We start from the raw sequence: 26,933 nt of genomic DNA on the forward strand, positions 1-26,933 counted from the left end.
AAAAATCACCTATATTCCATAGCGCTTTGTTGTCTTAGGATGGCTCCAGTAGGTTGTGGCAAGTGTTCAATTTGTTTTGTTGTATCATTTCCAAAGTCCCAGCTTGCATCCAACGATGATGTTACCACTGGAGAATGTACTGTATATGGTACTGTATGCTAAAGAAGAAGAAAATAGAAAATCATTTAAATCACCACTTCGAATTTGCATTGACAAGTAAATTCCAAATACTAAGTTACAACAGGCTGAACCAAAGAGAAGAAGAGACTACACTTTCCTGTTACTAAAATCAGTAAAATCCATCCTTTAACTAGAACGATTTACGTATGCAGGGGTCGGCCGCAACGGGATGCGTAAGAACAGTGACTTTAATGCCTTTTCAATTCAGAAAAAGTGACAATAAGTGACTATTCAAAGGCAGTCAGAGCAGAGGCACAGGTCCAAGTCACAACTTTTGTCTTAAAATTTGTCTCCAGGAGAGTCCTTTAGTTTGGTTGTAGATAAGGAGGGTAAAGTCTTAATATTTCATTCATTTTATCTTTCTTATCATTCATTATAAAAAGCAAAAATGAAAGTAACAAAAATAACAAGGTTGTAGTACTGCAGTAAAACCTCACACATCATGGTTACCTAATAAAGGGCAAATCCTGGCCCATAATGACAGAAAGTACATCCAGTATTATTCAGAACAGAATCTGTTTTAAGAGCGGTAACTTTTAACCACATCCAACCAAACAGTGTTTAGGAATTACGAAAATAAGCCTTCAGGGTCTTAGAAAAAGAGCCTGAACTACCCAAAAATGGGTCTGATTCAAAAATAGTACAACTGATCTTCCATGGCTAAAAACCAGAAAACCTTGGTTTGTAGCCCACTCCCCCCTCGCAAAAGGCACCTTTAAAATAAGTATTCAATTCATTCGACAATATAAAAGTTTTCTCTGTCCATAAAACTTTTTCGTAAAGGCCAGTTCCCCAATATTCAGTAACTGAACACCGACAGATCTGGATGGCAAAACTACAGAGGGGGGGGGGGAGGATTAAAAAAATCGAAAAAGTAGTATATCTTTCGTCCATTTTAATGACTGAAGAATTTTGGCGTGAATAAAAGTTTTAAAAACATATTTTTATTTGTTGTATGTCGCAAGTATATTTTTCACTATATTCACTTCTTCGATGCACATTTCAGAAAAGCAAATAAACTTAAGAAACAAATAACATTTTATTATGCCTCGAAGAGGCAAACTTTGTGAGCTTATCATTAAGGTTTGCATTTCCTTCTTTTTACTCTCTTATTGAGTGGTCCAGATTTACAGAATTATTTCAAGATTTAGTATAGGGCCCTTTCTCTCCTTCTTTGCAATGACTTCAAGCTCCAGGTGGCTTAACTGGGGCGAAACAAATAGGACTTTGATTTGGCAAAGGGCATAAGATTTGGGGCATATCAATAAAAAAAAACTTATAGTGGGTGACGGAGAATCTATAAGTTGAGATTTAACTATAAGGGTTTGTTATGATTGATTTGAAAGGTGCAAGGCCTAACAGGAGGGACAGTGATCATCCCCTTGTCCTCGGGATTCACCAGTCCAACTGATAAGAGTAAAGGGTAGAGTAAGTTTCGCTGGTAGGGCAAGTTTTTATTAATTACGCACTAAATCTCAAAAAAAATTTATAAGTAATAAAATGAAAAATGAGGTTATAAGTACATATGGATTTTTCCTTTGGGTCCTTTCCCAATCCCTTCGGGGATAACATGCTCTTCATTTGGTCTTTTACAGGAATGCCCTTAAAACAAATTCTTTGGATAGATGTTTGAATGGTAAAAGGAAAAATACCCTATTCCGTAAAAATACATGTTTACACTACCTTTCTAGCTCACTGAAATAAGCACTAATGAAACCGAATTTTGAAACGGCAAAGAAAGTGATTTAAGTGACAATTTCATAGAAAAAGCGACGAAAAGTAGCGGGCTAAAATAAAAGTGACAAAAAGTGATTTTAGTGACTGTGGCCGACCCCTGTGTATGCCACTTGTTTTCGTAACCCAGACAAACCATTCATTAATCTTGCTCAAGAAAGAAGAATCGATAATCCAAAAACGTTCTGAGACCACAATGACTATACATGGCGTTCTACAAAGAACAAAAAAAAACGAAGAAAACAATAAGAAATAAACAAAGCAAATGAAGCTTCTTCAGTCACTACAAAAAAGGAGATATTCGGCTAAAACGACCTCTGCTAATCCATCCTTAGTGCTTAAAAAAGAAGGAAAAAAGGTAAACAGAGTGGATTGGAATCCCTCCTCTGTTTCGATTCAGCTTACTTAGAAAGGCTAGTTTTTCTTTTCTTTTATATATGCCTTTTTTACTTTCCTGTTTTTCAGTACCAACGAAGAATTAGCCCAGGTGTTGGCCAAGATATCAGGTTTGTCTTTTCGTTGCTTTTTTTCCCACTGCCTGAAAACCATCCTTGTTTGGTTTCTTTATTTTCTTATTCCTTTTCTTGGCTTTTTGTCGAACCGATTATGACCTAATAGGGTCAAGTGTGAACTTTCAGCGGTAAAAGTATTTATTAAAAATAAACACTCAATTTCTGTAACATTAAACCAAGGCATCAAAATTTCAAAACTTTACAATAGTGTAACTGTGCCTCATCTATTTGCTCTGTCTCCTATTTGGCAACTATTTCCTGCTCCAAAAAAAAAACAAGTTTACCGGATTTATTTTAAATTTGCTAAATTCCTTTTGCATATTTCCTCTGGACTAGTAACTCTTTATTGTCTAAAAAATTTAAATTCATCTTTCCATCTACAATTATTGATAACAGAGTAAAAGATTTTAAGTCTTCCGCCAATAAACTTAATCACGATTGGTATTCTCTATTTTTATGATCTTATGATGGGGATATGATTCTTTTGATTTATGTTTTATGTGTTCTCTATCATGATTGTATTACGTTATGGGTCTTTTGATTATGTTCTTAGGATTGTAAAAACTACTTATTTTTGTTCAGTCTACAAATTTTCTTCTCTTTTCTCTTTTTATCCCTTATATTGCAATCTGCCATTTATGAGATCTCCAACCCTTTTTGTTTTGACTGGTAATAAATAAATTGAATTGAATTTATTACTGAACAGATTTTAGGAAAAATTAATTGTTAAGTACAACTAACTCCATGACACACGGGTTAACACAAGCAAGTACAATGATAGAAGAGGAGAGGGAGTTCAGGCTCAGACCGCCGTAAAAACTTAAAATCGTTATGATTTCTCATATATTTTCTCCTTTTATTAATAAATTTCCCGTATTGTTTAAAAAATTCACCCTCCCTCCCAAAAAATAAAAATCCCGTGCATGTGAAATAGGCAAGAAAACTGAAGAAAAATGATGTTACAACAATATGACGAGAAGTGACTCCTCAATTTTAACTCCATAACCATAATCTTTGACAAATCGAGCTTGAACAGTATTTTGATTTTTTTTTTGTGAAATTAAATCAATCTTTTTTAGATTAAACTAATTAAATTGAGTTAATTAGTTGAATATACCTAAATGAATAAAATGTGGAATTAAAAAGATAAGTTATTCAAAATATATTTCTTTTTAAGTAAAATACAGCGACATAGGCTTTTTGGGGTCTGGAGAAGGGTAACAACACCATGCTTTATTGCTGGCCTTTCTTCTTCGTTCTTATTTCTTTTCTTTAATTTATTTTTATTTTTTTAACTACTCTTTTCTTCTTAAAACGAGTTAAAAATAGGCAGACATTTCGAAGAGCCAAAATCTAAAATTAGAAGAATTTTCCAAAAGCTATTCATTCACTCCTTTAATAGGAACTATTTACCACTATATACCACTCTATATACCAACTATATCGTGATATAGTTGTATACCAAGTGGTATACCAACTATATACCACTCCTTTAACCTGTCAAGAATACGTTCTTAAAGCCGAAACGACAATATTTAAAAACGGCTATTTTTTTTTTAATAAGACAGTAAAGATATTAAGTTATTTATTAAAAAAAAGTAATAAAATTGTGAATATTTTGGCTTCATATTCAGAAGCCTTTATTAAAGGAAAAAAATAGCTTGAAAAGCAGAAGAAAGAAGAAAGAAATGCACCCAAACTCTGTACAAAAAGAAAAGCCAAAGGAAACTCATATTTAAATAAAAGGCATTTCACGTAACAGAACAATAAAGGACAAGGCAAGATGTTTGCAATATACTATTGTGCGTACACGTCCAAATTATTTTCTCAGAGGAATTCATGTATGGCCAAAAATCTGGCTAAAATGTTCTTCTCCAAATAATAATAAATAAAATAATATATAAAAATAATAAATAATAAAAAAAGAGCATCACATGGCCCTAAATCTGGCTAAAATGTTCCTCGCCGAATAATAATAAAAAAAAGAGCATCACACTGTAAAAGGTAAAAACGAAGACTTCCACAATCCTCAGTTATATGGTCTTCAATATCCCTTAAAACACACAAATTTTCACTTTCGACGCTTTTAACAAGTTATACCACTTTTTAATTTAGCAAAACTGAATCGTTATTCAGCATTAGTATGAAATAGGAAAAATTTTTATCAGATTTATCAATGTTGTAAAAATATTTGATTAGAACAATCAGAGGAAAGAATTAGAAGAAACTAAAAAGACAACAAGAGAGTTTGAAGAGAGTAACAGGAGACTTACATGGATTACAAGAGACTAAAGACTTACAGAACAAGAGACTTACAAGAGATAAAAGAGAGCTACAAGAATTACAAGTGACTACAAAAATAAAATATAATAATGAAAAGTAAATTTAAAAAAGCTTATATCTTCAAACGTACTGTAAAATTGTTTTACTTGGTAGCAAAAAAGACTGAAGTTTTTGTGGCAAGAAAGGGAGAGCTCTTAAAGTTAAAAACCGAAAAGAAATAGAATTTAAAACTAAAATAATTAAAAAGTAAGTGAAAATACAAATTTACATGATCTCTTTGCAAGACAAGGCGTTTCATTCCAGCCAATTCAATATCGTCTGATATTTGTGAAGGAGGAAAATCGTGAGATGCCCTCTGTTGTGGAACATTATAAGCACCAACTGCTGCAGCTGGGTCAACACCCACAAGCGGGGAGTGAAGAGCGTAAGCCGGAAAACTGGGTTGAACTAAAGTTGGCCCATAAATCGGGCCACCTACAGGGAGGGTAGACTGCTGAGGCCCTCGCTACGATTGTCTAAAGTGTGTATGGTCATTGATGATTGGTACAGCATGATTACCAAGCATGGCTCTAGAAAGAGGAGAACCAAATAAGTACATTAAAAAGAAAAACGGTAAAATGAGTAACCACAGTTAAGTCCAAACATATGGGTATACAAGATTGTTTGACATCCCGTGTAACAACAACATATCCAAGATTTAGCATTTATTTTGGAGGGGGGGGGGGTTAAATTTTTTGGCGTAACAGAATAAGAAGACAAAGAATATTGACTATTTATTTATTTAATTTTTTCTACTCCCTATGTGTACAGGTACGATAATACACTACTTTAAACCAGTTTCCTGCAACTAAAGTAAAGCACTCCGACAATACAGCACGTGACATCGTGTTGCTGATATTCCTAAAAATCATTTAAATGTTTACAAAACCTATCAACTAATCAACTGTCTAAAAATTTCGACCCAATGTCAGCTTGTGCAAAAAGAATAAACAAAAGTTTTAACAAAGAATGGCACAACACCCCAAAGTACAGAATTGCAATTTCTTTTGCTATTTAAAAAGATGAACTTACTTTATATGATTGGTAAGTGTCTGTAATTCTCAGCCAATTACCGCTCTGAAAACAAAGACGAAATCATACAAGGCATACCCTAACCGAATCGTGCATCCCCCCATAATACAATATGAGACTTATAGCTTAAATGAGCGCACAATTTTTTTTCTTGGTTTCGATAGTCTACTGTATTGATTATATTGTAAGAGAGCATATTATTAAAAGGAGGGCATTAAAGAGAGCTTTAAAGTGAGCAGAGGTTTTTGACGGTTTTCCCAGTCTACTATATTGATTATATTGTAAGAGTCCATACTATTAAAACGAGAGCATTAAAGAGAGCAGACATTTTTGACGGTTTTACTAGTCTATTGTATAGATTGTATTGTAAGTGTCTATTGTAAAGATTGTAAAATTGACTAGTTGGGCTAGTTCAGTTATTGTTTTTGGTTATATATCTAATTTATTTATCTAGTATGGTATGGCTCAGAAGCATGAGTGCTCCGAAAAACGGATGAAGATCTGCTAGATGGTTTCCATAAAAACTGCCTTCTGATTGTTTTGAGTACCCGACTGACTGTCCGCATCTCAAACAGTAAACGCTACGAAAAATGAGGCTCTATCCCATTTTCTAGGGATGTATTGAGAGAAAGGATGAGATGCATGGGACATGTTCTGTGAACGAAGCCCGACAGATTGCCAAAGATAATCCTTTTCGGCCAACCACCTAGGCCTAAACGAAAAGCAGATCACCCCCAAATGCGTTGGGAGGATGTCGCAAAGAAAGATTTAATGGAAATGGGAACTTCTTGGAAGGGTGTAAAGAAGGAGGCATTAAATAGACTAGGAGAGAGGAGGAGCGTGCGTGGCTGTGTTGGCCTCAGGCAGCGTGGTGGTGCAGTGAGTTGTTAGTAGTACTAGTATCTTTGGCTAGTCTTTAAAAGTTGTGCATGAGACATAAATTATGTAAAATTACAAATTTAATAGAAAATAAAATATAAGTTTGGTAAAACAGGGGTACCTTAGTCACGGATAACCATATGGACGCCCCATACTATATTTTTTTTAATTAAGCTTATTCTTTTAAAAAAAATTTGAGATGGAGGAGGAGCATGCATAACTGTGTTGACGACAGATGGCTTGGACTATAAATAATTTCTTAGACTAAACTGCTTTTCCATTCACGAAAACTAAGCAAGAAAAACGGGTTTGAATTTCAACAAAGCAGCGAACAAAAAATGAAAACAAAACAAAGTTTTAATTTTAAAAAAATCAAATATTTTGGCCCCATGTCCAGGAGCCTTTTTCAACGAAAAAAAGCGAAAAAGCAAAAAACAAATAAGTAAGAGAAATAACAGTTGTTTTTAAAAATAACAAAAAAAAGACAACTAAACACAATAAAAAAAAAATAGCCAAGAGCAACTCACATTATAAACAAACTTCCAGAACAAATACTACTGCAAAAGAATAAAACCAAAGCGAATGTCTATAATAAAAACAATGGGTCTCTCTCCTCTCAATATTCGATGGAGAGTGACCGATTGTTTTCGCTATAGACATTCGGTTTGGTTTTATTCTTAAGTGCATCAGTGCTGGAAGTTAGATTATAAATGTTCTTACCTATTTATTTCTCTTATGGTGTTTAGTTATCGTTTTTTTTTAAACAGCTGTTTTTTTTTTATTTAATTTTTTTTTCTCTTTTTTTTTCCGTTGAGAAAAGGTCCCAAACGTGAGGCTAAAATATTCGATTTTTTTTTTAAATAGAGGTTTGTTTTGTTTTTAGTTTTTGTTCACTGCTTTGTTGAAATTAAAACCCGTTTTTCTCGCTTAATTTTTCGTAAATTGCTTGATACTGCAATGATTTATAAACAATAAAAAGAAAAAATCGTAACAAGAATTGATTTTTCAGACGAATATATCTTAGGGGATAAAAGCCAATGAATGCTCCTCTGGCATAGTTAGCTCATACAAGGCTGTCTCTAACAATGTAAAAGGGAGGGATGTGTAGGTGGTTTCTGGTAGGGAATAGTCTAAAATACGAAGGAAGATCTGCAGGGTTCACCCTTTTGAGACCCGTCCCAACGCCAGCCCATTTGAAAACAGAAAATACAGCCCTAAAAACACACAAAAGGCACTTTAAGTGATATTTCATCTCTTCCTTGTGAGATCAATGCCCCCCCCCCCGTACCCTTGGAATTCTTCCTCAATAGATATTAAATACTCATTTGAGTATTTGACACAAACCTTTGCTTGATAGGGCTGTTTGGGGCACTAATGGGGTTTCTGCTTCGAACCATGACAGGAGACAAGGGGCCATCTTTAGCAGTATTGGCGTTTCTTTGTTGTCCAGTCGGAACAAGTGTCATTCGAGTCACTAATGGGCTATTTGGAGGCAAAGGTGACGATTGATTAGCCATCAATTGCGCTGAAATTAAAGAAGATATTACCAAAAATAATGGAGATAGTCTTTCTAAATTTTTCATTTGGTGAGAATTGCAAAAAAACATATCCAGGAAAGATACTCAATATATGGTTAATAATGTGTTTATTTGTGTGACGTTTCTCGCTTGCGTAATCGCTTAGATTGGTTAGTTGTACAGAACTCTATACGACTAATAGTATAGTGACTCATGACTCTGACTGTGAAGTTCAGTTTCAGTTTATGTCTGGCTTTATTTGATTAATAAACGAGCCAAAACTATTAGAACGATTTCTGTTCTTAGCGATAGGGCCATTACTTACAAACTAAAACTTGCAGCGCAAACAGGCGTTTTTCCGCCATACATGGCATCTGAAAGTCAGATGTTACTTGGGATTTTATTTAGCTCGGAACACTTAATTTGTTTATTTATTTATTTAAAGCTTATTTATTCCTTTAAATTTTATTAATTTATTTAAAAAAATTATTTATCTAACTTAATTAAAATTTATATAAAATTGCAAAGTTAAATTTATTTTTTTAACTTGGAAATTAAGTAAACTTGGTACAGCATACAGTAATTTAAGCACTATTTGTATTCCCGAGAGCTAAGGGTTACCGACAGTAGCACCAATCACTGAAAATGTTGAGACTTAGAAAATATATTTCAAAACCCGGGAGGGGTCAAGCATGAAAACCAGAAATTATCACAAATAGAAGTAGAGCTACCCCCCCCCATTTTTCACAGGATAAACAACACAACAGCAAAAATAATATCTCAGGCCAATCGAAGTTTGAAAATAAATGGTGCTTCTAGTTTCCTACCCTCCTCCTCAAAACCTTTAAAAGACTTGAATGTCATTCGGATTTCGTTGAAAGTATTTTTTACAATGTGTTGTTTTGTTTGTCAAAACATGAACAACCTCAACAAAAAAAGAAAATAGCTATAATAACTTTGGTTACGGAAAAGTACTTTTGAAAGTAGATTGATTGTTTAATACACAATGATAAACATTCATGGAAGTATAAGTAATTTTTGATTTATCAATGTTGTATAAGAGAAAGTGTTTAAAATTGATTTCGCTAGTGGAGCACAGATAGAACTCAGGCCTTCAGAAGACTTAGGGTATGTTAGAACTAGTTCTGTTTGATTTAATTTTTCTTTTTTTTAGGTTTGCTTTATCGTTCACTGTAATTTCTATTCGCTTTCAATCTCACTTATCCACTGAACAGTAATTTATGTTCCTTTTAAGCTTGAAATATCGTACGAGTTTATTTCTGCTTGTTTCAAGCTTGGCTCAATACAGCTATTTAGTTTTCTTTTTTTTGAACTATCACTTTCTTTTTTTTTTGAACTGTCAAACTTTTTTTGAACTATTTGACTTGATTCTGTTCGTCTATAAGGAAACGAGACTAACAAGAAAAACTTTGGCGAAATATTGCCGAAATACTGCAAGTGAAAATTCTAAGATAGCCAACTAAATGCAGACTGTTCAAAAGCTGTGTATAAAGTTAAATTTTGTATTTCCTGGCAAATTGATACGTTTCTGAGCTGGCAATATTCACAGGTCATCTAATGTTTATCTAACAATGGTACAGGTATAATATCCGTAGTACAGGTATAGTAAAGGTATAATATAATCGTTATCATTATATATTAAACAATCAATCTACTTTCAAAAGTGCTTTTCAGTAACCAAAGTTATTATAGCTATTTTCTATTTTTTTGAGGTTGTTCAGGTTTTGACGAAGAACAACAACAAATTGTTAAAAATACTTTCAACGACATTGTTATAATACCTGTAGTATGTTGTATTTTATTATACCTGTACTGTACCAGATCTGCACCTGTACAGGGAAACAGAAACGAGAAAACGGAAGGTAGTCTGGTTGTCCTACAATCCCTCTGGACTCTAAAAAAAAGGTACCAAAACTTTGAATTTCCTACTTAGATGGCATTTTTCGTTCTTGGGATATTGCATATAAATAGTTTTGATAAATTGGGTGGACACAGTGCGTTTTGACTTAGCTCTGCCATTTCCCCATATTTATATCTATTTACCCCTTCCCCTCGAAGTTGCCTGAAAGTTTCAACTTATCCTAAGCTGGCCTTGAGATTCTACAGATGCATAATTTGGAAAACTTGAGCGTCTATAGCGTCTTCTCATTAAACTAACTACATTATCGTGCATGAGCATTAAGTCCCATAGGACATAGTTGTGAAAAAAACGGCTGCTTTGCTTGAATTGAAAGTCTCGACTGAGTCCGAAGCCATTCCTGACACATTTCAGATATACAATTTTGACAACGTGGATGCACTTACTGTCTTTTGACTGAGACAAATACCCTTCTCAACATACTCCGAAAGTTTCGACTTAATAAAGTTAGCTGTTCTTGAGATATTGCATATGCGCCACTTTAATAGCCTGGATGGACACGGATTTCTTTAATTTTATTCACTCCCTCTCACCATAACATTCTCTAAAAGTTTTAAATTCATACCCTCAGCTGTGCCTAAGACACTGCATATAAGCTATTTTGACAACCATGCATCACATTAAATCTTTTGATTTATCTCGTCACTTAATCGTACATAGTTTATAAATCTCATAGTAGCTTTAAGTGCAAAACGTTACTGTTGTCTAGATCGCAGACAAAAATTGTTCATCCCTTATACTACCCCAATACTAAGTTGAATTTCCCATGCCTCACTCCCCCTTCCTTTGCCCAAAGGAACCCGAAAGTTTCAACTGGATCTCCAAATGTGTTCCTTATATATTGCAGATCGGGTATTTCGATAAACTGGATATAGTAGTGTCTTTCAATTTTCCCCTGCTCCCCTTTCCAAGACAAGATTTGAAGTACACTCGACCTCCTCTCCTTTTCTGATACTCCCTAAGAGTTTTAACTCCATCCCTTCAAACATCATGTAAATACTGTAAATAATTTGAGGTATCAGGTGCTCATAGTGTCTTTCGATTTCGTATAGTGTCTTTCGTTTCTAGAGTACACTCTTGGGGAGCTTTTTGGCATAACTATCGATTCATATGAGCTCAAAATACAACTAATCTGGAAAAAAAATTATTCATCCATTTCCAGGCCCCTAAACATCAACCCCCCAATCACCGCCATTTCTTCGGCTGTCAAAATATCTAGTTATGTGCATTCCGTTCACAAGAAATCTAAAGCACAAATGGAGCATCCTCTATGTAATTTTATCAGTATTTCTAGCTAAGTAAGTACTTGATAATGTAGGCAACGAAATATAGAAGTGACAACCGTGACAGTTAATTCTCAAACAATTATTTTAGTTGAAATTAATTAAACAGTCCCCTACCTTGCTTCAGAAATCCCCCTTCATCATCACTCATTGGTCTCGCCTTTTTCTTTCTCCCCCCATCCTCTCGAATAATAACTCATCCACCTATTTTCAGATCTCTCAGTTGAACCTCAAGGCTGTTCAGTTTAGTGACGGCTTGAAGGTAAGTCTGTTTCCTATGTCGTCTGACTCCTCGACGTGTTGATGATTCTTCCGAGAGTCGTAAAGCAGCAGCTGTAATTTTCTTCTGTAGCTCAACTTGAAGCTCCAGGGAGGTTATAGCTTCGTCCTGTAAGAAAGCATTAATAAACAAGTTTTTTAAAATAATGGACGAGTTTTCAAAATAATGGATCTAAGTCTCTGGTTCCCAGTCTGTGGATCGCAACCCCGAATGAGTTTTCGGTACCAATGCCACAAGGTCACCAGTCGATTTTGAGCTGAACGTCAATATTAGAATAAAAAACGTAGTAAACAGCTATGTAAATTTTTTACAAAGAGAGCAACACACTAGCAACAGTTCTTACCATCTCTCAGTCACCACAGAACGCTAAATGTTCTACCGCAAAACGTGAAATTTGCGCCCACCCAAATTTTGAAAATTAAAATTTTTGGCTCAAATTAAACCTGGTTTTTTAACTTATTGCAAAATACTGATTTTGCAAAATTTTAGCTGCTTTGTTTTAGCTTTAAATCTGAGTTTTCATTAATATGAACTTCACAACATAAATACATATAAACTTTTTGAACAGCTATTTATATTATTTACAAAGTGAGTAACACACTTGCAACAGTTTTTATCATCAGCAGCAACTTAACTGATGTCTTCTTAAAAAAAAATTCGACCGAGTGAGAGAAATTGTGCGGAGTATGTACTGACGAGGCACCTTTAATGCTCGGCTCCGAAGCTGGCTTCCGATCGTCAGTTGAAGGGACCCCATAAGTAATTTGGACTGAGATGATTCACCGACAAGCATTACTTACCAAAACTCTGCCAGAGTCACTCAAAGAAGTGTCTAATCGAGTGATTAAAGCTGTAAATTCCGTCAAATCAAGGATATTCGAAAGTGTTCTTATACAAACAGAAGCGAAAAGTTCCATAATCCATTAAAGGTTATTGAAACTCATCTAAAACCACAGAAGCTAAAACACTCTTCAAGACTCCGCCTTCGCACACGCACAATGACAAACTTTTAAGGCGGCACGACGAGTCTATGGGGAAGAATGCTCTGACGGTCTCAGAATTTACCAGATTGCACGCAATGAAATATGTGTCATTCTTGGAGAAACTTTTCACTACCGTTCGTATATATAAATATTTATACTGTGGTTTGGTGTCTCTTGAGAGAACAGGTGTTGAAGAGATTTTTTGAATTGAGGGGAAAGTTACAAATACTTCTCGTGTCTCAATATACAAGCAGCCTTGTTTATAGACGAGTTTACGTTGAGTGCAAATGGGCATAGCTGGTCAACATTTTTGAGATATCTGATGGTATTTCTACGGGATCACAATCTAAGGCGAATACGATAATCTTGCACTCACCATTTTTTTTAAAATAAAGTTGGAACTCTGCATCACTATGTTTGACTAAAGGACATTTTACATATTTCCAGCACTTTACGAATTTGTTGAAGAAGCAAAAAGAGATGTTTACATTGATGACTTATATGACTTGATAAAAGAGCATTTGGAAAATCATACTGTCCAAATAAGAGGTTACTGTCTTGATGAATATTCCAAATCTGATATCCTTGACGCAAAAAGAGTTCACTAAGATAAAGTGCAGTTTTGGAACTTAATCATGATTTGGTGAACTACAACTACAAGAAGTTTTGGTAAAAAAAAAAAAATCCCAATAATATCGAAATCGTAATAAGGAGTTCATTACCGTTCCCAATCATTATTTAAGTGGACCAACATTCTCCCGACTTCTTATCCTTACAAACAAATACCAAAATAAATGATACACATTGAAGGCAATTTAACGCGTGCTATATCGGATAATGAAAACACAGAGAAAATGTGTAGTATATTTAAAAGAAAGCAGTGGACAAAACATTTAGGATACTTTATTAAGAATTGGGGGTAATGTTCTGATCTATTTGTTCTAAAATTAGTCCGTATATTTGAAGGGTTGAAAATCCCTTCTATATTGAACAGAAGCAGAAATCAATAACTTTTATCGGTCGAATAATCAATTCTTAATTATATATATATATATATATATATATATATATATATATATATATATATATATATATATATATTTATTTATATCAATATAGTACTAAGAATTGATCATTCAAATATATATATATATATATATATATATATATATATATATATATATATATATATATATCTATATATATATATATATATATATATATATATATATATATATATATATATATATATATATATATATATATATATATATATATATACATATATATATATACGCGCCATATTAGTTACGCGCCATTGTAGTTGTGTCCCTATGTCCCACCTGTGAATATAGATATATATATATATATATATATATATATATATATATATATATATATATATATATATATATATATATATATATATGTGTTTTTAACTACGTAAAACTTGCGAATATACAACATTCTTTGCTGTCCCATTGTCTGTGCATATAAATAGATTGTCAGGTTTACCGACTCTTGAACATGCAACATATAATGGTCCATGGGAAAACAATCCGTATTCAGATCTATACCTCATGATTCTAATGATTGCCCTTGAGCTTTGTTGATGGTGATTGCTAATCGACCATTCCCTGAGTCGCCATCGTCATTTATATATCCCCCTGTGCACCCCGGCGTCCCCTTTGTAGTTATGTCCCTGTGTCCCGGTCGTCGTCATTTATACTCCCTGTGTCCCGGTGCTTTGTTGATTGCTAATCGAACATTCCTTTTGTCCCGGTCGCTTTCTCTTTGAGTGTCGTCATTTATTTAGATTATCAGGTTTACCGACTCTTGAACATGCAACATATAATTGTCCATGGGTAAAACAATCCATATTCAGATCTATACCTCATGATTCTAATGATTGCCCTTGAGCTTTGTTGATGGTGATTGCTAATTTAACATTCCCTGTGTCCCGGTCGTCATTTATATTCCCAGTATCCCGGTCGTCATTTGTGTCCCAGTGTTCCCCTTTTAGTTTTTTTTTATTGGTTTTGACCTTTTTTTAGGTTTTTTAGTTTTTTCTTTTTTCTTTTTAGTTTTTTTTGAAGTTTTTATCTTTTTAGTTTTTTTATTTTTATTTATATTTTTTTAGTTTTCTTTTTCTCCTTTATTTTTCAGTTTTTTTCCTTTTTTTAGTTTTTTTTTCTTTTTTAGTTCTTTTAGTTTTTACCTTTTTTAGTTTTTTTTTAGTTTTTTAGATGAAATTTTTTTTTAGTTTTTTTCTTTTTAGTTTTTTATTGGTTTTTACCTTTTTTTTTTAGCTTTTTTAGTTTTTTTTCGTTTTTTCTTTTTACTTTTTTTTTTAGTTTTTATCTTTTTTATTTTTTTTTATTTTTATTCTTAATTTTATTAGTTTTTATTGTCAGGTTTACCGACTCTTGAACATGCAACATATAATGGTCCATGGGAAAACAATCCGTATTCAGATCTAACAATCCATATTCAGATCTATACCTCATGATTCTAATGATTGCCCTTGAGCTTTGTTGATGGTGATTGCTAATTGAACATTCCCTGTGTCCCGGTCGTCATTTATATTCCCAGTATCCCGGTCGTCACTTGTGTCCCAGTGTTCCCCTTTTAGTTTTTTTTATTGGTTTTGACCTTTTTTTAGGTTTTTTAGTTTTTTTCTTTTTTCTTTTTGGTTTTTTTTGAAGTTTTTATCTTTTTAGTTTTTTTATTTTTATTTATATTTTTTTAGTTTTCTTTTTCTCCTTTATTTTTCAGTTTTCTTCCTTTTTTTAGTTTTTTTTTCTTTTTTAGTTCTTTTAGTTTTTACCTTTTTTAGTTTTTTTTTATTTTTTTAGATGAAATTTTTTTTTAGTTTTTTTCTTTTTAGTTTTTTATTGGTTTTTACCTTTTTTTTTTAGCTTTTTTAGTTTTTTTTTCGTTTTTTCTTTTTACTTTTTTTTTAGTTTTTATCTTTTTTATTATTTTTTATTTTTATTCTTAATTTTATTAGTTTTCTTTTTCTCTTCCATTTTTCAGTTTTTCGCTTTTTTTTAAGTTTTTTTTTAGTTTTTAGTTTTTTTAGTTTTTTAGTTTTTTCAGTTTTTTTTTTAGTTTTTAGTTTTTTACCTTTTTTAGCCTAACCAGGATTTGAACCTGGGACCTTCATTCTCCGTTCTGACACCCTCTCTCACCGAGTGACTACTCCAGCATGTTCATTTTGGTGTTTTAAATGGTATATTATTAACCAAATTAATGTGTTTTACAATATACTAAGCATCGTCAAAGCAAAAATGACGACAACTAATTTCATGACGTCAGCCGACACAGAAACATGACGTCACCTGATCCACAGATCCACAGACAGACAACTTATTTTTATATATATAGATATATATATATATATATATATATATATATATATATATATATATATATATATATATATATATATACTAGCTATTGGGGTGGCGCTTCACCCCCCCAAGCCCCCCTGGTGCGTAAGTCGTTACACGCCATATTGGCTAAGCGCCATTGTAGTTGTGTCCCTGTGTCCCACCTGTGAATATAGATAGATATAAATATATTTTTAACTACGTAAAACTTGCGAATATACAACATTCTTGGCTCTCCCATTGTCTGTGCATATAAATAGATTGTCAGGTTTACCGACTCTTGAACATGCAACATATAATTGTCCATGGGAAAAACAATCTGTATTCAGATCTATACCTTATTATTCTAATGATTGCCCTTGAGCTTTGTTGATGGTGATTGCTAATCGAACATTCCCTGTGTCCCCGTCGTCATTTATATATCCCCCGTGCCACCAGCGTCCCCGTTGTTGTTTTTTCCCTGTGTCCCTGATTGCTAATCGAACATTCCTTGTGTCCCGATCGCTTTCTCTTTGAGTGTCCCGGTCGTCATTTATATTCCCTATTGTGTTCCTGTGTCCCATCTGTAATATATATATATATATATATATATATATATATATATATATATATATATATAAACTTGCGAATATACAACATTCTTGGCTGTCCCATAGTCTGTGCATATAAATAGATTGTCAGGTTTACCGACTCTTGAACATTTGCAACATATAATTTTCCATGGGTAAAATAATCTGTATTCAGATCTATACCTCATTATTCTAATGATTGCCCTTGAGCTTTGTTGATGGTGATTGCTAATAGAACATTCCCTGTGTCCTCATCTTCATTTATATATCCCCTTGTGCCCCCGGCGTCCCCGTTGTTGTTGTTTCCCTGTGTCCCGGTCGTCATTTGTGCCCTGGTGCTTTGTTGATGGTGATTTCTAATCGAACATTCCTTGTGTTCCGGTCACTTTCTCTCTGAGTGTTCCGGTCGTCATTTATATTCCCAATGTCCCGGTGTCCCGGTCGTCATTTTCGTCCCGATGTCCTGGTCTTTAATCTCGTCAGTCGACAAACATGACGTCACTCGACACACACACACACACTTATTTTTATATATATAGATAGATATATATTCGCTACTGTTTGTTATGATACAAACTATTTATTTTATACAAACTATAAATTAAATCTTTACAATATAAACATATATAAACGTTTTATAAATATAATAAACTTTTTTAGCTTGACCATAAAAACGAAACAGTGCTGTTCAACTAACTTTTGAACAGAGTTAGAAAGTTCAAAAAAGTCACTTAATCTCTTTTTTTAGAGAGATTAAATACAGCCTGCATAATCTCAGTTTATGGAGGTATATAATTCATCCCCGTACCCTACCCAAGTAAACACCAAGTAATTTATTTTTTGAGAGGGGGAGAGGGAAGAGTCCTACAATTTATGATTAGAATGGAGAAATATTTGTAAATTTTGAAAACAGTCCAAAAGCTATCAATATCATGACAGACTTTAGTAATTTCAGCCAATTTTAGTAGTTTCAGAAAATTCAAGGTTAAGTTAAGAGCGAAAACGTAAATTTAGTGAAGAGGAGGGTCTACCTTTAGCTAACCTACCCACTAGCGTCAATTCACGGAAATTGGGGGGGGGCGTATTTCTCAAAATTTGGAGGGGGCAAATTTGCTGTTTTTCAAATTACTAAATGAAAATACCAAATAGGCATTTTCAAACCAATCACCCCCAAAAGAAAATCCATGGGAAGCGGAACATGAGCTCCCTCCACCCTACGTATATGCCTTGTCACTCTCCCAGGGGCAAGGGGGTGAAACCTAAGAAAACTCCCTAGAGTAAATATAGATGCAATTTTAACTCACTTCTTTCGCTTTGGCTTTCATAATGAGATTCTCGGGTATAGCTAAAGCAGTGCCAATCCTCCGCCGAATTTGTGGAACAGTTTCACCAGGATTAAGTGGCAATTCTGGTGGCATTTCTCCGGTTATCTCTGCTTCTTTTAAACAGAACTCCTTCAGCTTTTCTAGCTTTTCTTTTAGCTTTAGTTCAAGAGACTCCTTCCTCATTCGTAGTGCATTGATCATTTCCAGTCTGGCTGCTTTTTCGGCTTCAGTTTCCTCAATTTCTATTTCTATAATTTCTACAATGTACTAGTTTTCAGAACTATTTAGACTATTTCTCTAGAGCTATCTCTAGAACTACATCTAGTTCTCAATTTCTATAATATAGAACAAGGTAAGGTTTGATAATCTCTATACGAACCAATATTTTTAGCCTTGGATTATGAATCATTTTAGAGATAAATTCTAGGTTCAAATAATATAGCCAAACTTGAACCTTAGAATTGAGTAAAATTGTGAATTCTCATTAGAATTAAACTGATCATTTCTAACCTTAGGCAACATACCGTATCACCTTTCAGACGGAAGTACCAAGTACCCCCTAGATTTTTCTCAAGTCCTAGATTTTGAAAAATACCTTTTTTGGCTGAATTTCCATTGAAAATGTCTTTCATTTGATAAACTGAAAAATGCGAAATTTCCCCCTACCAAATTTTGAAAAATAAATTTACCCCCCCCCCCCAATTTCCGTGAATCGACCCAGTGGGTCGATTAGCTAAAGCCAAATCCCTTTTATCATGCGCAAGATGTCCCCAGATATTTAAGTTCTAAATTTAGATTTTAACATAAACTAAACCTTATATCTACTAAAATTAAAATTTTTGCTAAAATTAAACCTAGTTTCTTAGCCTAGGGCAATATACTGTTTTTTTGCAAATTTTAGCAGCTTAGTTTTAGCTTTAAATCTGAATTTCCAAGTCCAACATTAGATTTACTTATATTGTAAATTATTTTAAAACAGAGTCCCCGCTCCTTTTTTTGTTCCAGGGACTAAATATCGCTTTTCAGGCATTGCAGCTCTTTGTTTTTAGCTCTAAAGTTACATTTTGCCACCAAGCCCGAACCTTATATTTACCTAAATATTAATTTTACTTAAAATTGAATGTGTTTTATGTTGTGTTCAAACCTTTTTACTCTTAACTTTTATAAATCACATTTGAAATTACACTGAAACTTCGATTTACTAAAATTATAAAACTTAGCTAAAATTAACTCCCCTTACTCTTGCCTAAGACAACATCCACTTTTCAGTCACTTTTTCTCACACTTCTACCTTCCAATTCAAATTTAGCTCTAAATTGAAGAGTAATCCTGTGTCCGTAAGGACAGGGTTTCAAGTTCTGTATTCGCTGATAATTTGGTTTGGAGTGGGGGTCAGTGGTGGGACTCTGTAAGCTCAGCCAGAGTAGGCCAAACTCCAAATGCGTATCGTGAGAAATCTGGGAGGAAAACATGCGAAGCATCGGATGATTTGACCCCACCCACGCATTGCACTCCCAACTGAAGACAGAGAATCAGGAGATCTGTACCGGCTCTACGCGGACCATTGGTAAGCATGCGAAAAAGTAATAATAAGAAAGTAAGTATTTCAATTGAAGCTACCTAAAAACTTTATGATTAGTGTAAACTTTTCCTATCTTCACATCGCTTTTCAGCCATTTTAGCTCATTATCTTTAGCTCTCGGACAAGCAACTTTTAATTTCTTATGTGTCAGGTTTGGAAAATCCGCACACATTTTGAATATAAATCGGACTTCTCTCGATTTTTTTTTGCATTACTATCAAAATTAGTCTCCAAATGGTTAAAAATAAATGAGCCCAGATAAAGAGAGAGAAGAAATCTGTAGCAAAAACAGAGTAAACAGAGTAATAAAAGGAAGAGCAAAAGAAAAAATGGCCACTCGGGACTAAGGCTGTGGAGTCCAGTTTTTTTACGAAGTGATAGAAGAACGGATAGTTATGCTTTAGCTTAAGTTAAAAGTAACAACTGATGAAAATCTGCTATACACGATCTGCCATCAGTTAAACTTGCAGCCAAGTAGGATAGGCGATTTTAGCAGCTAAGCAACGACGATTACAACACTCACCAATGGTGATGGCCCTTAAACAAATCTTTCAAAGAAGCAAAATTTTAATGCCCCTACTGCTCGTGATAATTAGAAATAGCCAAAACTCTAATAAGTGGTAAACTAAACTAATCCCCCCAATCTCTAGCCCCTCTCCCTTCAAAGAGATTTTCAGTTCCGAATTTTGACTGTATATTACAATATATATATATATATATATATATATATATATATATATATATATATATATATATATATATATATATATATATATATATATATATATATATATATATATATATATATACATATATATATATATATATATATATATATATATATATATATATATATATATATATATATATATATATATATATATATATATATATATATATATACATATATATATATATATATATATATATATATATATATATATATATATATATATATATATATATATATATATATATATATATATATATATATATATATATATATATATATATATATATATATATAGAGAGAGAGAGAGAGAGAAAGAAAATTGTAATATACAGTCGAAATTCGATTATCTGGACTATTTGTATTCGGCATGTATCCAGATAAATCGAATATATGGAAGAAAGTAACTAAACTATTAGAGTGACAAAATACATTGAGCAGATAGCGGCGGGTCTTGGGTTAGTAATACTAGCTCGAACGTGTTTGTGCATGCATAGATTTGACTTGAAAATTTGGTTCTTTGACCGGAGCCGATTGTTCGGAAAATCGTGAATCCATATAACTGAGGGCTAAATTTCTACTTTAATATACATTTTTTAACGCCCTATAAGTAGTGGCTACCCTGTACTGTCGGTGAGGCCTGCACATTAGTTACCTCCTGGTGTTATCGTACTAAATCCATTATCATAAGTTGTATAACAGCACGCTGTTTTTTGTGGCAAAAAGAAGCAAAAAAGACAGAAAAAGTGGCAAAAAAGAAGCAAAAGCACATACTGAAATTTCACTTCACCGAGACAGAGCTTAAACTTTTACCCAAATTGGCTAAAAGGTTTACACGTTTTTTTTGTTTTTTTTTACAAACATTTTTTGACAACTTTGCACTCTGCTTTATGAAACACGCAGATTTACAGAAAGGTAATAAGGAGGAGGGGAGGAAAACCCTAACAATTATTAAGAATTTTCTCCCAGTTATGATTACAATCGTAAAACTGTTCTAAGTCCGTATTTTGACTGGAAATAATTTCAAGCGATAGATGTTGATCAACTTTGAGAAACTCTACAGTTCGGTGTCTCCCCTATAGCCTCTTTTTGAAGTACTGTAAAAACAATCTTAAAAAATCCAGAAGCTCTCTTAAAAAGTATCGGTTTTGACATAAGAATGTATCAATCGGAGCACATTTGGAGGTAGGATAGTTTCATTCCAGTGTATCGATCTAGTAATGAGCAATCTAATAAATAGGCTTTCAAAATTAGTAAGTTAGACAAGTAAAGCATTTGCATGTATTGGCCTTTACCTGAATGTTGATAAATGCGAATTTGTTCCCTTTAGTTCCTCCTTCTCTTATCCTCTTTTTTGTAAGAAGTTATCCGCCAGTTCTATCTTATTTTTTGGGGGTTTAGTTTTAATATTATTACTAATTTACCTGACTCTAGGCTGAACATTACGGTTGGTTACTTAAAGATTGTTGGTAATAGAGCAGAATATAAGCGTAAAGATCTGTACAATTATTACCGTTTTCGTAACCGTGCAATTATATACGTCTTTGGGTTTTACACACTTTCGAATGAAAAAGATCTTTCTTTTAATCGTATTCACTATTTCCATTTCTGTAAATTTTTGTTTTGTCTTCCGTCTTGGTACCGTTAAACAAACTTGGAATAAATGAAGCTTTTAGAAAAGTTAGCTGTAGCAAGCAAAAGGCTGTCGGATATTAACGTGAGCCAATTGAAACTTATTCTTTAGATCTTTCTTCGTAATTAAATAAAAAAAAAACTAATTTTTTTAGCTGAAAGTAAGGAGCGACATTAAAACTTAAAACGAACAGAAATTACTCCGTATATGAAATGGGTTGTCCCCTCCACAATCCCTCGCTCTTTACGCTAAAGCTTTTAATTGTTTTAAAAAGTAGAATTGTGGCAAAAAGTCAAACTTTAGCGTAAAGAGCGAGGGATTGTGGAGGGGACAACCCATTTCATATACGGAGTAATTTCTGTTCGTTTTAAGTTTTAATGTCGCTCCTTACTTTCAGCTAAAAAAATTAGTTTTTTTTTATTTAATTTCTGAACGTTTTTGAATTAATGCATGTTTGGTTTTGGCTCTCCGCACATAAATTATTAAAATGAAATTTGCATATTAATTCCTTTTTTGGCTAAATGGCTTTCTCTTAGTTTTGGTCAGATGATTTTGAGAAATAAGGGGTGAGGAAGGAGGCCTAGTTGCCCTGTAATTTTTCGGTTACTTAAAAAGACAACTAGAACTTTTAATTTTAACGAACGTTTTTATTAGTAAAAAATATGCGTAACTTAAGAATTAACTTACGTAACAAACTTTCATAACCTTATATTTTTATTATGTATACGAGGGGGTTTGTACCCTCGTTAATACCTCGCTCTTTACACTAAATCGTAAGTTTTGTCCCAATTCTTTAAGAATGACCCCTGAATCAGAAAGGCCGTAGAATAAATAGTTGAAATTACTAAAAATACTTTAGCATAAAGAGCAAGGTATTTATCTCCTCCTAAATACCTCGCTCTTTATGCTAAAGTATTTTTAGAACCCCTCATATGCGTAATAATCTCTGTTCGTTTTAAGTTTCAATGCTACTTCTTCCTTTCATTTGAAAAAAACGTTTTCATGTTTATTTTTCATTGTTTTCTTATAGTAATGCTAGAGAATCCTGCGCCCTTTTCATTGAATTTTTCTTCCCCCATGACAGATTCCTCCAAGGAAAGATCCTCCAACATAGCCCCCTCTCCTCAGCCCCACCCCCAAATAAAATAAAATCCCCCTGAAAACGTCTGTACACTTCCCAATAACCATTACTATATGTAAACACTGGTCAAAGTTTGTAACTTGCAGCCCCTCCCCCAGGGATTGTGGGGGAGTAAGTCATCCCCAAAGACATAGTTATTATGGTTTTCGACTATGTTGAACAAAATGGCTATCTCAAAATTTTGATCCGTTGACTTTGGGAAAAAAATGAGCGTGGGAGGGGGCCTAGATGCCCTCCAAATTTTTTGGTCACTTAAAAAGGGCACTAGAACTTTTCATTTCCGTTAGAATGAGCCCTCTTGCGACATTCTAGGACCACTTGGTCGATACGATGACCCCTGGGGAAAAAAAAAAAAAAAAAAACAAAAAAACAAACAAATAAACACGCACCCGTGATTTGTCTTCGGGCGAAAAATACAAATTTCCACATTTTTGCAGATAGGAGCTTGAAACTTCTACAGTAGGGTTCTCTGATACGCTGAATCTGATGGTGTCATTTTCGTTAAGATCCTACGACTTTTAGGGGTTGTTTCCCCCTATTTTCATAAGTAAGGCAAATTTTCTCAGGCTCGTAACTTTTGATGGGTAGGACTAAACTTGATGAAACTTATATATTTAAAATCAGCATTAAAATGCGATTCTTTTGATGTAGCTATTGATATCAAAATTCAATTCTTTAGAGTTTTGGTTACTATTGAGCCGGGTCGCTCCTTACTACAGTTCGTTACCACGAACTGTTTGATTCTATTTTCTTTTACTTATACTCTACCATTTTGCATTTTTGCATTAGTGGGTTAGAAATAAGTTGCTATTATTATAGTTTTAGCAATGAAAAAAATTTGGTTTGATCTTTCTAGGGCTATCCAAAAAACTATCCTAGGGCTATCTGGGATATTCTGTTCTTTCTAAGACTATCCTGAAAGAACAATTATAAGAGTTAGGTCACATTTTACTGATAAGTGATTAGGTTTGGTAATCCATCTCAGGCTAAACAAATACAAACTTTCTAGAATGGGGTGAGAACAAGGATGAAAAAGAATTTAAGAGTAATAGTAGCTTCATGAGAAAGAGTAATGAAGTGTCATCTGGGTACAGATTGCTTGATGCTATGATGAATTGTCAATAGTGGTGTGGGGTCACCCTGTATTTGCAATACATGTGTCTACTTGCAATACATAACTACCAAAAAACTAGGGCAACATTCATTAGGAATCAAGTAGAAATACTCGATAGCGTACGATACCTCCAAAGGTATTGGTGCCTGTGATATAGACGATACAACAAACAAGTATCTGCACTATGTTTACCCACTCCTGTCGTAGTATCTTAAAGGGCTTCAACACTGAAAAAATTTGCTTCATATTCGGAAAAAGGGTTGCCCACTCCTGTTGTAGTACGTAAAAACAAGATGAAGACAAAGGCTGTAGCCCACGGATATTACATACATTCAAATATGAATAGGCCTTTTTTTTTAATTTCAGTCGTGTTTTCATGACACTGACAATCTCAGCAAATGTTCGTTTTCTAGTTCTAAACATTGATGCCCTAAACCTTAACGTTTCTTATTCGAAAACATTAATATACATTCTTTTCGTATTTGAGTCTACAATTTCGCTAAGCATGATATAAATCACTGGGTTTCGAAAGTATGGGTACTATATGGGTATAAAGTATGGCTACCTAGCTCGACCCTGCAAGTACCTGAACTATCCACTTATATTTTTTATTTTGTTCTTACCGTGATGTTTCTGGTTGAGGTATAATTTTCTCATTCAGAGGTAAAATCGCCTGATTTTTTTTTAGACGAAAAGAAGTTAACACAATGTTTAGGAGTAGAAGAGCACTTCCAAGAAATTAATGTCCCTTGAAATGTTTAACATACAATAGGCTATACGCGCTTGATTTATTTCTGGGAACCTAACATTAGGGAAAAAGGAAGGGGGTAGATTTGATATGGGATTTAAAGGAGAACCTTTAGGGGATCAAACGCCCCCTCCCACTCTTAAACACACGTTTTTTAATGAAAAGAATTAGAAAAATAAAAGTCACAACAGAAAATAATGCAATAAAGTAAAAGAAACCGAGCATTATAACCTAAGAAAAAGAGTAGGAAACAGAAAAAAGCAAATAAAATAGGAACTGTTTACCTTCGAATGTTTTCTGTCGAGATAGAATTGATGTTGACATATAGCCATTTGCCACAATGCCTTCGTCGGAGTTTGACTTGCGCAGAACCACACAAACACACTTATTAGTCCAGGTTGGAACCCACGACGACTTCCTGTATTTCTAAAAGAAGTGTGTGTGAGAGTGAGCGAGAGTGACCGATCAATTTTAAGACGAAGCAACCTATTAACGTATATTTTAATCTTTTACTTAAGCGGTTAATCGCTTACTTAATTAAGCGATTTTACTTAAGCGGTTAATCGGAGGCTATTTTGGCAGAATTACCAACTCTTGCCCCCCCCCCCTTCTCGCCCTCATTGGTAATTAAAATTCCGGGTATGGTTCAGGTTTTTGGCGTACTTCACGAAAATTACTAAAACAACGATTTTCTTCATGGCGCAGATTCAGTGGCCGTCCTCTGCGGGCAAATTGATCTGCTAAAGACGACGACTTCCTGTATTTCTAAAAGAAGTGTCAGTGAGAGTGAGCGAGAGTGACCGATCAATTTTAAGACAAAGTTACCTATTAACGTATATTTTAATCTTTTACTTAAGCTGTTAATCGCATCTGATCGGATCAGAGGCTGTTTTGGCTGAATTACCGACTCTCGTCTCCCCCCCCTTTTCTGGCCCTCATTGGTAATTAAATTTCCGGGTTTGGTTCAGGTTTTTGGCTTACTTCACGAAAAATACTAAAACAACGATTTTCTTCATGGTGCAGATTCAGTGGCCGTCCTCTGCGGGCAAACTGATCTGCTAAAGACGACGACTTCCTGTATTTCTAAAAGAAGTGTCAGTGAGAGTGAGCGAGAGTGACCGATCAATTTTAAGACAAAGTTACCTATTAACGTATATTTTAATCTTTTACTTAAGCTGTTAATCGCATCTGATCGGATAGGAGGCTGTTTTGGCTGAATTACCGACTCTCGTCTCCCCCCCCCCTTTTCTGGCCCTCATTGGTAATTAAATTTCCGGGTTTGGTTCAGGTTTTTGGCTTACTTCACGAAAAATACTAAACAACAATTTTCTTCATAGTGTATATTCAGTAACCGTCCTCTGCAGATAAACTGCTTATCTGCTAAAGACGGCCACTGAGTATGTGACCGAAATATCCAGATTTTTTTCCAGTGTCTAATAAAAGGATTTGTCCCAGTGGTGTAATTTCGCTAATATACTAGGGGGGCAATTTTGGAGGGAATTTTCCCAAACCAAGTTAAAATGACCGTAAAAACTGAAAAATGAGCGATTTGGTACAATAAAGGCACTATATATTACTATACAACTATAAAGGTAAATATAAACGAAAGAAACTGATCCATTTCTGTTGATACTTAAATTATGCAGGCTTATCTTAGTTTTTATAATATTTTTGAAGAAACTAAATTTCAGCTGGGGGATAGGGCGGGCAAACTGGAGTCTGGGTGACAAAATGAGATCTGGGAGGGGCTTTTTTGCCCCCCATTCCATAGCAAATTACGCCCCTGATTTGTCCCTATTGAACTGTTATTTGTAAATTTGACCATGGTTTTCGTCCATATTCAAACATTACCAACTAGTTGTTTCCTAAAGATAACTGCAAAGGAAAGCTGCGCCCTCTTAAGCTGTTTGGTCCAAAGCTAGGACCAAACGCACTATGTGCACACTACTATTACTAATACTACTTGTACTACTGCTAATACTGCTACCACAACTATCACTATAACCACTACTATTACTAAGACTACTACTAGTAGTAC

At 33.9% G+C, this 26,933-nt stretch overlaps 1 protein-coding gene across 1 annotated transcript; it reads right to left on the minus strand.

Annotated features, from left to right (window-relative positions):
- Positions 1-11,594: 11,594 nt before the first annotated feature.
- LOC136037543 (innate immunity activator protein-like) lies at positions 11,595-18,184 on the minus strand. The gene is made up of 2 exons (XM_065720265.1): positions 17,927-18,184; positions 11,595-11,786 (listed from the first exon to the last, which is right to left on the minus strand). The coding sequence occupies exons 1-2, from the start codon at positions 18,146-18,148 to the stop codon at positions 11,595-11,597; spliced, it is 414 nt and encodes a 137-aa protein (XP_065576337.1). The 5' UTR covers positions 18,149-18,184.
- Positions 18,185-26,933: the final 8,749 nt, after the last annotated feature.

The sequence above is a fragment of the Artemia franciscana genome, chromosome 17 (assembly GCF_032884065.1).
Source record: "Artemia franciscana chromosome 17, ASM3288406v1, whole genome shotgun sequence".
NCBI lineage: Eukaryota > Metazoa > Arthropoda > Branchiopoda > Anostraca > Artemiidae > Artemia > Artemia franciscana.

Excerpts from the sequence above, each read along its gene's own strand:
- LOC136037543 (XM_065720265.1), bottom strand. The coding sequence starts at position 18,148 with ATGATCAATGCACTACGAATGAGGAAGGAGTCTCTTGAACTAAAGCTA. Across the intron at positions 11,787-17,926 it reads TGAAAGCCAAAGCGAAAGAA|GACGAAGCTATAACCTCCCT; the intron begins GTGAGTTAAAAT and ends GCTTTCTTACAG.